Source organism: Scleropages formosus, chromosome 6 (assembly GCF_900964775.1).
Source record: "Scleropages formosus chromosome 6, fSclFor1.1, whole genome shotgun sequence".
Lineage (NCBI taxonomy): Eukaryota > Metazoa > Chordata > Actinopteri > Osteoglossiformes > Osteoglossidae > Scleropages > Scleropages formosus.
Genome location: NC_041811.1, coordinates 27,755,916 through 27,768,816, shown reverse-complemented (window position 1 = coordinate 27,768,816; position 12,901 = coordinate 27,755,916). Strand labels below are relative to the sequence as shown.

The window sequence follows — 12,901 nt, the reverse complement described above, 5'->3', positions numbered from 1 at the left end:
TGATGTAGAATTCAGTCCTAATTAGGAGAGATTTAACTCAGCTGAGTTGCAGTGTTTACTCAGAGCAACATACCACTAGTGAAACACCTCAGGAAGCAAGTATTTTCTTGGCATCAACTGCATACCAACTGAGTTTCATTTCTTCTTTCTGTCTTCAACTATCATTCCATGCAAATGAACAGTCTTAAATCTTTCAAAGAACAGTTGTGCCATCAACTACCACTTATATAAATACTTCCAGTCCACTGACTGCCAAGATGTCAATAAAATTCTACACTTACAGTGAAATAATACTGTTGCCAAAGTGGCATTTGCATAGGATGTTGTTTGTCCTAATTGCTATGTAGTATTCTCAACTGCTTTAATACCACTTTTTCAAGTAAGTGCTGTTTTGAACAGTGCAATTGTTCGGTGACATTAGAATGTGAAGTGATATTGATCAGTGTTATAAAGACATGGATGCATCTTTTTTCTGAACCAAGCTGCCATATGTTCCCAGTACTCAACTACACTTGGGTGGGACACCTACAGGTGGAATCAAGTGAACTGCCTTTTCCTCCCCATGTGTTGACATTATCTGGTGGAGCTTAGAGCCTATAAAGTGAAAAAAATGAGTTTGCTCACTGCTTGTACATCAGAGGAGGTGTGTGAACTTATGTGTATATGTAAGTACAGACAAGACTATATAGCTATGTATAAATACTGTCACATTAAAACTAATTGGAAAAGGGGTAGTAACAGCCATTCATAAGCTCTGACAATACATAAACCAAAGACATGGAAACACTGAGGATGATTTTTTTTTTTTTTAACAGGAAATTAACAGGATCGGAGCTGACACCAATTATTTACCAGTTTAATAATTGCAATTCTCTATCACTTCAGTGGCTAATGTTTGCCATAAGCAGTGTGTTGTATACAATCAATCTTGTTCTACTTGTTTCCCTATTGTGACTCATGTATAGATGTAATAAAATCTGGTATTTTAAAACAGTAGGGAAAAAGGATACAGAAATAAATACTGGAGATGCACAGCAGACATCCTTGCTGGTATCTATGCAATCATTTTTATTACCCTATTACTGAAAACCTCATTGAGGGGGGGGAAAAAAAAAAGGAAAGTTGTGTGGTAATTGCATGTGTAGTTCAAATTAAGGTTAAAGGTGACCTAAAAGCAGGAGGGCTGCTGCTATAAAGCATTGTTTCTATTTTGCTTTGTGCTGCATGCACGCACGCACGCACACACTTAGGCTCTCTCTCCCTGGTGATCCCCAAGAACCTCAACTCTTCTGAGCCAAAAGTGTGCTCAGTTTAATCTTGCCATCCATGGAGGCTGTGAGGCAGGTGCCACAGTCAACAGCAGAGCACCAGTCAACAGTAACCACCGGTGCTTTATGTCCCCCAAGGGACAGGATGCTCTCCAGGCCACTCTCGCCTTCATTAAGCTGAAAGCAGGATCAGACAGTTTGGTTAGGACTTTTTTAGTGTATACGATGTATTTCAAGTGGCACTCATAACTGAGGCTAGAGAGTTCACAGTAATACGCCGGCTCCTCTACTGAAGCACCATAAATTTTACAACAGTAAGAATTCAGACTTTTACCAATTTCTAGCAGTATACACAGCTTAAGAATAACCTTCAACCCAAATGAGCCCTGTAGTCACAATGAGGAAAGCACAACTGCATCACTTATTTCACATACAGTAAATGCATGATGCTGAAGCAGTAGACTTCCAAAAATCATGTCATGGCTCTGACAGTATATATAACTAATAGCAGTGAGTGGCTGGATATCTCCTGTGCCATCTTTGGCATCTTGTCTTGCAGAATCCTGAAATGAAGGCTCATACACTAAAATTAAAATGCGAGCGATGCAGTAGAAAACTATTAATGGAAATGCAATTTTAGAAGCACTACAAGAGTTGAAGACAATCTTACCCTATAGATGAGGCCTCCAGTGCTAGAGCAGGTGAGCACATGTTGTCCCTCTGAATCAAAGGCAAACAGACGCCCACGGGGCACCTGTACCTGTCTGTAACCACTGTAGCCAGACAACACAAAGGGTCCTGTGGCATCTTGGGGCAGAGAGTACTCTGACTGCTTCACCCCAGAACGGTGGATGTTCCACTGGATGAACTGCAGCAAAAAATAATTCCTGGCTGTAAAGCAAATAAGTCTGTACTTCTGAGGATTCTCATTTTTTAAAGTTATGTTTTTTAATGCAAGATTCAGCTAACAGAAATTGACAAAAAAAAAAAAGCACAGAAAAACAAGGTAACTAAACTGTTGTATAGTAAATTTCATTTCCATTCAATATCCAAACTCATCGACATAATGTTGATTTTGTGTATTTATTAACAGAAACAGGGCAGGCGGTAGCACAGTGGAATAACACAGAACTGCCATCTTCCACTCAGTGGATACAGGTTCGAGTCCCAACTCCTGTACTGTAGTACTAAAGCTAAATTTCCCCAGTCAGCATTACCCAGATGTATAAATGTGCAAATCATTCTATGTAGCTTAACACTGCAAGTTTGAAGAAAAGCATCAGCTAAATAATTAAATGTAAAGGTATACATGAAACATGGTTTTGTAAGTGTGTGTTTCTCATGAATGTGTATATCTGTTAATGGATTTGGTTTCTTTATTTTCCATTCTTGTTAATCAAGTTTTTCCATTGATGTAATGTACTTTTATATTATTTTTGGAGAAAAGCATCCGCTAAATGAATAAATGTAGGTAATAAAACAGATCTTATAATCAGGAGGAAAAAGATGTGTCATTAACAATTCCCTCACGTCTTTAAGAACTTTTTTTTTTTTTTTTTTAATCTTTTCTCAAAAACACTAGTCCTCATCTCAGAATGAATAGTAACCTTACGGTATAATCACCAACTCCACTCAGTTTACAGAAAATAACTAAAGACTTACAAGACCCCTATAACTGATTTTCAGGAAATGTCTACACTAGCCAACCAATTTCACTGATTATGTTTATCTAAAGGTTCTGAAATGTATACCTTCTGTGTTCTCTTAGAGAATGAGATGTGTGACTCCTACTCACTTTTCCATCTTCGCCAATGCTGAAAACTGTGTTCTCATCATAGCTGAACTCCACGCTGTATACCTCCCCATCGTGAGCTTTCCAGCTCATTGCACTTTCATAGTGTTGCATATCTGAGGATCAAGCAGAAGAATGAGCAACGCTCAGGTCTTGACCTTACCCAACCCTCAAGAGTGACTCTTCCTCACAAGGTGTAAAGCTCTTATGAAAACCTTTATATACATTCATCTATCTTACCAAACAACCGAATGACTCCATCAGCTGCTCCAGTGACCAGCAAGTTCCCATTGTGATTGAAGGCTGTGCAGTTTATGGCCACAGGCCCAGGTTCAAGAGAAAACTGAAGCTAAGAGTGGGTTGAAGTACAGAAATTTGCAACAAAGGGAAAAATAATTATAATCAAATATAAAAAGTTGCATCGAAGTTGGTATTATAGTTTGTAATATTAGGATTATTTCATTAATATCCAGTCTTATTCTCAGTTTATATGCCCACTCTTGCTGAGTACCTGCTGTTTAACAGTCTTGGTGTCCCACAGGAGAAGCTTTCCTAACACTGGAGCAACGGGACGGTTCGCTCCCTCCAGCAGACTACCTGACCGGGCAGCATGTGCAGCAGCAGAGCAAACAAAGGATGTCCCACTGGGGCTACAGGCTAGGGATAAGATCCTGACAAAGCACAAGAATCACTGCAGTGTGTCAGTATTGCATGTTATGTGATATAGAACATTTTTAGAGCAAGATGTAGCTGCCAAGAACTTTATAGTATTCTTTTCCAAATAGCAGGGAAGAACAGAAACACTGAAAACCTAAGAAAAAAGAAAATGACTCAATCAATCTCAAATCCCTTCACGTGTTAATCTATAATTTGTCTCCCAGCTCATTTCAAAATGTAACATTAACAGTGTAAAAACTTGCATTCTTTGTTGGCTTCTATCCAGATTTTTTTTTTTTTTTTTTTTATTGTTTTGGGATACAATCAAGGTTGGACAGATGTGCTGAATAAAAACGTGAACCAGTTTCCTGATCTAGATTCACACTGTGGAATAACAAACTTGATATGACCGTGCATGCTTACCGTGGGTATCCCTCTTCTACAGCCAACTCATACAGATTCTTTTTAGCTTCTGTGTCATACAGGCGTACTGTCCCTACACCGCTGCCCAGTAACAGCTGACCACAAATAAAAACAAATTCAGCACCACAGACCAAAAACATAACAAAATTTTCACAGTGTCACCATTAATGGTAAAATTCATTATAATCAAATAACTGGAAAATTTCAAGAACTCACAAAAAGTAACATTTAGGTACAGTAAACAGGTGGCATATGATTAAAATGTAACTGAGTTGTGAAATACATTCAGCTGTCAAATAGTACTTTACCATATTTTCCAGAAATTGTGATGTAAAAGTTATGCTATATCCTTTTTTATACAGTGCAACTCATTCTAATAGAAAGCAACGCTGATGCTGCCTATTGTCACCGTCATCCCAGGTGACCTTCTGTAGTCAGTTTTTCTGGGAAAGATGTTTTCCATGACAATATTTTGGTTACCACTGTTGAAATATATATATTTGAACTGAGAGGTATTAACATAAAATTATAAAAAAATATGATTTAATATATTCTGGACTGACAAAACACTACATGAGGAATTATAAAAAAATGAACAAATGAATGAGACCTAGATAACAGACGGCCAAGTAATACACATACCAGTCTGTCTGGTTTAGTGGCCCATTCCAGAGACAAAAGTGGAGATTTGGACATGATGGTGGCCTTAGTCTGCATCATCGGATTGAAAGACCACACCTTGATGACGCCATCCACATCGAGACTGGCCACTCTCCTTCCTGAACAGTCCACCCTGAAAAACATATAGAAGGGAGTATTAAAACCTGAAGTATGTAAAATCTTGAAAGACAGAGAATGAATCATCCATCATGGCAAAGACTGAATAATAAGACCAATTCTTCTTAAAAACAAACAGGCAATATTGTGCAAGACAGATTTAAGATCTGAAAATAATGAATCTTCTTGGGTATCTGAGCATGAGTCTCTTCAAACACTGTCTTATGCACTGATACCCACCTGCAGTGCATGATGGATGAGTGATGTTCTCCATATTCCTCCTGACTCAGCTTAATGAAGGGCTGCTCAACAAGTCCAGCACCTTCTGCAACAGCTTGAACTTGACTGCTTGGCACATCCGGAGTGTCAGCTGCACCCTCTGGTTGGGGCTCGGTATCAGTACTCTCTCCCTTCTAATGAGGATACCATAAAAAAATAAAAACCACATAATGAATTGTTAGTATTCTTGCAGGGAGTGCAACTGCATGTTTACCAACTTTATAGCTGTCTTACAGACATGCAAGTGTGATAGTTCCATCCCAAAGCTAAAGCTACCTCACTATCTATAGACTCCTGTCAGCATAACCCATCAGCATCAATTTCACATGCTTGTGTGATGTAAATTACATAAAAAGACTAGATTACTGACTATAGACAAGGATGGAACAGTTATTGAAATTATCTACAGGCTCCTCAGAATACTAATTTATGTAGCTGCAATTTTTTTCCCCATTCTGAGTTGATGCAAATACTCTTAATAGTGTGGAGGTGATCTGCTCAACATCCCTACATTAAAATCCCAAGAATATATGAAGCATTTTGCTCTGCTTCCATGTTCCTTGAAGACAGGTGGTCACACCTGAGTGAGAGGCTTGGAGAACAGCTCTTTCCTTTCCTTCTCATGATCTTGGTATCTTCGCTGCCTAGAGTGAATGGGTGGCTGGTCACTGGCTCCTCCTGAACAGGACACAACTTTGGATTCCTTAGGCAGCGGAACTTCCTTGGCCTTCAATGACTAAAATTAGAGGAAGTTCCTTTACCCAAGGTATTCTTCCTTAAAATTAAGTTATTCCCACAGTAAATTAAATATTAAAAGATCCAAACAATACTTTTAATCTCCATCTTAAGACTTATCATTCAATCTCAATACTGTTACAATTCAGAAAATTCTACATCCAGTTTCACTTTTGCTTTAGATTTTGCTCTCAGTTCAGAGGAAATACTCTATAATTTTTTGAGCCTTTTAAACTACCACCTCCCAATTTACTTCCTCACACACTCAAGATATTGTTGTCAAGATATTGATATTGTTCTTGACTTGATATTGTTACCCATATGATTTCACCATGAAAGGTTCCCTGTTCTGCAGATCTCACATACTCACTTGACCGGCCCCAGTGTCACTCCTCCCGACGGAGGACTGTGTTGGTGAAGAACCAGGCCCCTGGGCTATTTTGCCAGATGCCCGCTTTCCTTGTGGGAGTAGTGTGGACAGGAAGTTCCGAGACTGGGTGGTCACGCTGACATTGTGCTGGCTAGACACCAGATCCCTGCAGTAAAATAACCAGCACGACAGAGCTGTTGAGGCTGACATTTTTATTCAGATTTCATCATCTTGTGTTGAACTTAAAGCTTTAATATCACAAATTGGTTTCCCTGACAACAGCAAGACATGTTTAACTGGTATGGTTCTAATGAAATCTTTCTTTGACTTATTAGCCAAAGACCTAAAATACCTTTGTGTGCTTCATTTAAACATTTACCTGTATAACAGTTATCTTGCTTGGACAGAATAACAAAGGCTTGAAACAAATGATGTATTATTTCACCCTTTTTTTTTTTTTTTTTTTAAACATGTTTCCTGCTTTAAGTTGTTTATTTCATGAAATGGTATCTGGCTTCAGAGTGCTTGACTAAGATAAAAATGTGCACTTTAGATAAATATTATCAGATGTACAAGACAAATAGGGAAAAAAGGGACAGGTTTTATGCGTGAAATTTTTACTTTTACAAGTTAGAGATTTTACTAATGAAAGATCTAAAAGATAAATGAAGACAGAAATACTAAAAACGTTTCTTAAAAAAAAAAAAGTTACTTTTAAGCTATTTTCCCTCATTTATTGGGAAATGCAACAAATATTAAAATGACAAGTTTCCTGTCTTGTAATGTGAGCTTCTGTAATGCATAAAAGTGCACAGAGTCCATTTTGTGAATTTTCCAGTGTACAGTGTAAAATACTGCAACACCCTCCACCACATTAGTGAGTCCATTCTTAAAAGCAATCCTCACAGCTCAGTGTCGCCCAGTCGATCCATGTTTTGTACATAAGGAGGAAGTTTGTGATGCACTATCTCCTCATCTTTCTTCATGCGTGGTTCCACCTGCAGAGCAAACAGCTGACGGACAGAGGAGACAAGGCATGAATTTATATTTTACATACCTTGATTTTATACATGCAGAAGTCATCAACGTTTTCTTTTTGGCAGTTTTACCGATATCACGTTATCACGCACTTTACCATTTGCCGCAACTGTTCGTTTTCCTCCTGCAGACTGATGGTCCTCTGAACTTCAGCATCAAAGCTCAGAAGTACAGGATGGGGTGAATTTGTCAAGGCATTACGTTGTCTTTTCATTTCGCAAAAGTTGCTCCAGTATCAAAATGAAGCAATGACTTATTTAAATTACCACAAAAACATGAACTTCTTGAAAATGACGTTCTCCAAAGACCAAAAAAAAAAAAAAAAAACATGTGAAATGGATTACATACTGTCAAGTAAAACAAGCATTTATATAAGACAAGTTGTCATTTCAGTGCAGTGAGAGCAAGTGAAACTTCTAACAAAGGACAAAAAGGATATGCATGCACTGGAAAAGCACGCTGAGGAAATTGTGCAATGACACCAGAAAGGTGTCGGCCCACTGGCGAGTAAAATAGGGCGAGAACACAGGATTCTGCTCAGGAGACTGTATGAAGGGCAAGATAAACCAATCCCGCCACTCGGCATGTCCTTGTAGCTCGAGACCTTGCTTATGAAAGAACTCCTGGGTTTTTTCAATGCGGTTTGACTGGAGGAATATAAATAAAATAAAATTAAAATATGAATGTAAATATAAGTGGCTTACATGATACAAAATTCGACCTGATGCAGACTATTGGGATCTTTGTTTTTCAGTTATTACTCTATTCCATTTTTCCCCATTTCCTGCGTGAACCTATTTTACAACTTATTTCAGTCATTGCAAATACAGCTGTGTAATCTTGTTTTCTGATAAAGTAAATGGAAATGTAAGCATTAATCCCAAAAAGAACGTATGGTAGATTTTACGAATATCGGCTGAATTAAATTTGACTGGATATGCTAATAATAAACTGTACTCGTGGGGGATATACTGTATTTCCAGGTCTTGCGCAATCCACTAAATTATATATAAAGTCTTCAAATTATGGGAAAAAGCCGACCACCTGAAGGACACTAAATGTCGAGCTAATGTAGCACACAGCAAGTTACTACACGCGTTACTAAGTTTTATGATAGGCGGCTCCATATGACCTACAGAACTCAACTTTCACACAAGCATTTAGCGAAAAGCATCACACACAGACATGCGAAATGTTGCTAAAACCAGAAGTCATAATGAAGTAGAAGACCATACAAGTCAGTGTCACTGTGCTTGCCAGAATGCTGCACTGTTATGCAGTTGCCAGGGGAAACCACAGTACCTGCACTGTATGAACAAGGTAGTAGCGGAACAGACTTGTTCTGAGCTTATTGACTGTGGGTCGGTACACGTCTTCTAACCGACAGAAAAGTCGCCGGTCCAGGTAACCCCAGTACTCCTTCAGCGCGGACAGATCGTAAGCCTGGATGAACTGATGGAGCTGATCGATGATTTTATCCACCTACATAGAATAAAGCATTAGGTTTTACAATGCACTACTCTACTAGTGTAGTACAAAACAAAACTGTTCATCACTGCTCACACAAAGAGACAGACTGATCTTAACATGATCTAGCAGTGCCAGTAAAACAACCACTATGTATGTGACATGTCATGGTAGCATCTCTGAGGGTTTTTAACTTTTTTTTATTTAAAAAAAACTTACTCGGAATCCTTTCTCCTTGTCAGCTTTTATTTCAGCATCCAGGAGCTTGAGAGTGCTGGTGAAGCCCCGGAACGTCAGGTATTCCCTCACCATATCATCCGTTCTCTCCACCGCTGAGCCCATTGTGTCATCCCTTAGTTTAATCACACACACACACACACAATTAATGTTGAATGCGCATGATCGAGTAACAACAAACACAACAAGGTAGAGAACCCTTATATCTTTAAAATTATTTTAAAAAAAATGCAAAGCAAAACGTGTACAGTCCATAACACAAAAATGTTCTAAAAGATACTGGCACATTTTTGTTTGCAGTCATCCACGATCAGCACTGCCACTCCCGCAGGCATGCCATGCGTTATACAACTGCACGGAACACAGGAGAAACAAAGACCATAGGCATAACTCGACTGACATACGGGCGCAGTTTATATTTTAAAATCATAGCTCACCCGATTCTGCGAGCGCTCCCAATTGTTTGGAATCTTTAACTTCCCGTTTCTGCGCTCGTGCTTGTCACGTGATCGAAGCCATGTTCCTTCACGTGACAGTGGTCGAATTCGTGCACAGCTCGTGAACGAGGAGGCTGAGGCGTCTGTGGTCTTTTGTTCTGTAATAGGATTTTTTTTTTTTCTGTCTTGTTTTTATTTATTCTAGAATGTAGTGTACTTTGTCCAAGTAGTATTTTACTTTGGCTATGTGCTTTAATTTTCTTTAAAAAAATAAAATCATTGTAACGTTATTCAAGGAAACGAACGTAGTAGTCACGAAAAATTGTAGTTTTCCACGAGAGATGGTCTTGCCTTGGCTTCTGAGGAAAGCGCCACAGCCTAAAATTTTCTTAATAATTTTGTAACGGTGAAATCTTAGTGTGCATACATTTTCGTGTATAATCGAATAGAAAATGACGCACATGATCACGGCAGCAATTTGCTAGCTGGTAAAATTTTTCTCATCCTTACAAAAAAGCTATATGAATGATTATGAAAAATTTTGAACTGGACAAATGGACACTGTAACCAACCACATAAATGCTTTTTCCAGGACATTTCACCTTCGAAAAATTTCAAACAATAAAAAACAACTGTACATCCGATTACTTAGGCATTAGTCGAATTATCTTCTTGGTGTCAATGGTGAGTCACATGACATTCAGTTCTGTAAATTCTCTTGTGCCAACTGGCACACAGGGCATTAAAATAATGTTTAAGTTTTTTCACTGCTAATATTCATGCTTCTTATTACACAGGGTTCCAGCTGTGTGGAGCCATCTCAGAGGCATAGTGTACAGCAGAGTACACCTTGAATATGAATTCAGTCATCTTTTCATCTGAAAAATGTCTTTGGAATGTGGGAGAAAGCCAAAGTGCCTGGTGTAAAGCCACATGAAAATGAAGAGAACATGCAGATTCCACACAGATTGAAACGACATCTTCATCGCACAAACCAGGTCCTGTGAGGCACTCATGCTACCTGCTGCACCACTGTGCCTTCCTAATTATAATTTTTAGCAAAATTTTTCTGCATATAGAAAGATGATAAATCATTAGTTCCTCTCCTCGTGTAGTTCCACACAGAAATATTTTCCTTTTTTCAGTGAAAACTGAAAAAAAAACAGACTTACAAACTAAAACATAGACAATGCTGACTTGAACACAGACTTGAACTTTAATTGATATATACTTTGGATTTGGATGACTTGCTTTTGGCTATACTCAGACTTGAGGTTAAGTCACCACTGTTCTAGGGCATACAAGTGTTCTAGGACTTGAGTACTAGAAATTTTGAAACTTGTCTTAGATTTGATGTTTTTTATTACAACACCTAAAAAACAACTGGAACCATATTGTGCTCATAGTTTGTAGATTGTATGATAGCATCTCCGCAAATCTGCACTGCACAAGAAGTTATTGAAAATGAATGAATGAATGAAGGGGGGTGTGGTGGCGCAGTGGGTTGGACCTGGTCCCGCTCTCCGGTGGGTCTGGGGTTTGAGTCCCGCTTGGGGTGCCTTGCGGCGGACTGGCATCCCGTCCTGGGTGTGTCCCTACGCCCTGTGTTACCGGGTAGGCTCCGGTTCCCCGCGACCCCGTATGGGACAAGCGGTTCCGAAAATGTGTGTGTGTGAATGAATGAAAATGTAGCAATTCAGGACAAGTTAGAAATGCTTGTTTTATTACAAATATTCTAAACTATGTTAGTTTTATCATTGTCATGCATAAAAATTTCTTTTTAATATGGTAGGATCATCTGTTGATGAAAAATAGTCTTACAGGAAATATTTAATTCATTTTAACTTTATCTTTCTAAGTATACGTTAGGCTTTTGCAAAACCTAAATAGTAAATTGATGTCTGTATTACATTTTTATAGATTTTTGGCTTCCAAAAATGTGTTTATAAATGGAGGACCCAGTGTACAGGTTGAGAATGTATCAGTATGTTGTCATGACTATGCATCATAGCCTAGTAATGTGGGTTAACATGACTTGAGGGAGCAGTCTGTTTTTCAACTCAGTATGGTCTGACTCACAACACTTAAAAAAAGAAAAAAAAAAACTTGAACTGCTCACAAAGCCAGGGGGAATGGTACTGTCCTGTCCAATAAATGTTAGTGGGAAAGCAGTACACAAGCCATTACACCTCACTACATACAGATGTACTGTGCTGATATACAGATCTCACATCTGATTTATATATTTTGGATCAAAGTAGCATCACCTTACTGAGGCTTACAAAAATGAACACAATTATTAAAAGTCCATTCATAACACTTCTCTGGTCAGTTCAGTAACACAGAACTTGAGAGACATGCTCACAACTAAAAAAAAACTTCTAATATGGCAATAGCTAAATAGATTTTTAAGGTGCTCATAACGGATATTTTTACTGCAGCAAAGACAGATTACAGTTTCAGTTGTCATGGAAACTTCATCTGCTTCTAAATTGGGCACCTATCCTAATAAATCTTTTATAACTTTAAAGTTATACACACATTTTCCACTTCCATATTCCCCCTTTCCCTTTCTCCCTCTCACTGTCTTGCACACAGAACTGTTGTGTACAAATAAAAGACAGTATTTTATGTCTTATAGAAATGATGAATAGGAAGCTCATGTACTGATGTAAAGGAAGAAGTTTCTGTTTGCCCTGCCACACATTACACATAAATAAACCTGACAAAATATTACAATTAATTATATGCTGTGGTTCTAAATTCAAGTAGTGCTGTGATTTCAAGTGAGCATTTGTCTTCTGAGCCTGTAATTCATGCTTATGTCCACATATATTGCAGGACATGTTAAATTCACCTTACACTATAATTTTTCCCCTATTAATTCATATTACATAAAACTGAAGCCTTTCATTGAAAGGGAAAAATCCTATAGGCCTGCTCCAAAGGGTGTGGAAGTTCTTTTCTCTGAAGCCATTAAGCAGTTAGAGATACGAGGTAAAATATTCTTCCTGTGGAGAATCTATTCCAGCACTTTACTAAATAGACTCGGAGTCGGGGTCCGTTCCAGACACTTAACAATTTACAGTAGTTTGCTGCTCTGAATTAACACGGCGCACTTAAGTGCTTTTGTTATTCAATATTGGGTTGCAAATGGCAAATGGTTTAAAAACTCTGAACACACAGCAGTACAGGATGAATCAAGGCTGGCATTTTATTACGCTACTCTTCTGTCACTGTGTCTTTCCTGGCTCACAATGAGATAGAACGATCAAACACCTGATATAGAAACTGAAAGAAGATCCAACCTGTTGCAGCACCAATGAACAAATAGAAATGCAGAGCGGTGCGAAGAGGGGCGCTAGGACCCCGAGGTAGCAGCAGGGCCACCAAGTTAGAGCCGTTCAAGTATCCGCTCGAT

General features: G+C 38.5%; 1 protein-coding gene across 1 annotated transcript; it reads right to left on the bottom strand.

Annotated features, from left to right (window-relative positions):
• Positions 1-1,049: 1,049 nt before the first annotated feature.
• wdr91 (WD repeat domain 91) lies at positions 1,050-9,558 on the bottom strand. Its single transcript, XM_018748349.2, has 16 exons — positions 9,481-9,558; positions 9,026-9,158; positions 8,642-8,821; positions 7,779-7,986; positions 7,437-7,519; positions 7,208-7,314; positions 6,302-6,467; positions 5,777-5,932; positions 5,158-5,330; positions 4,783-4,933; positions 4,141-4,235; positions 3,572-3,731; positions 3,301-3,409; positions 3,064-3,176; positions 1,939-2,136; positions 1,050-1,445 (listed from the first exon to the last, which is right to left on the bottom strand). Exons 2-16 carry the CDS (start codon positions 9,146-9,148, stop codon positions 1,281-1,283), a joined length of 2,187 nt encoding a protein of 728 aa, XP_018603865.1. The 5' UTR covers positions 9,149-9,158; positions 9,481-9,558; the 3' UTR covers positions 1,050-1,280.
• Positions 9,559-12,901: the final 3,343 nt, after the last annotated feature.

Bases quoted from the DNA above. Each gene is read 5' to 3' on its own strand.
- wdr91 (XM_018748349.2), bottom strand. From the start codon at position 9,148: ATGGGCTCAGCGGTGGAGAGAACGGATGATATGGTGAGGGAATACCTG. The intron at 7,987-8,641 runs GTACTGTGGTTT...ATATTCCTCCAG, and splicing joins ACCTTGTTCATACAGTGCAG to TCAAACCGCATTGAAAAAAC. The intron at 6,468-7,207 runs GTGAGGATTGCT...ATTTTACTGCAG, and splicing joins CGACTGGGCGACACTGAGCT to GGATCTGGTGTCTAGCCAGC.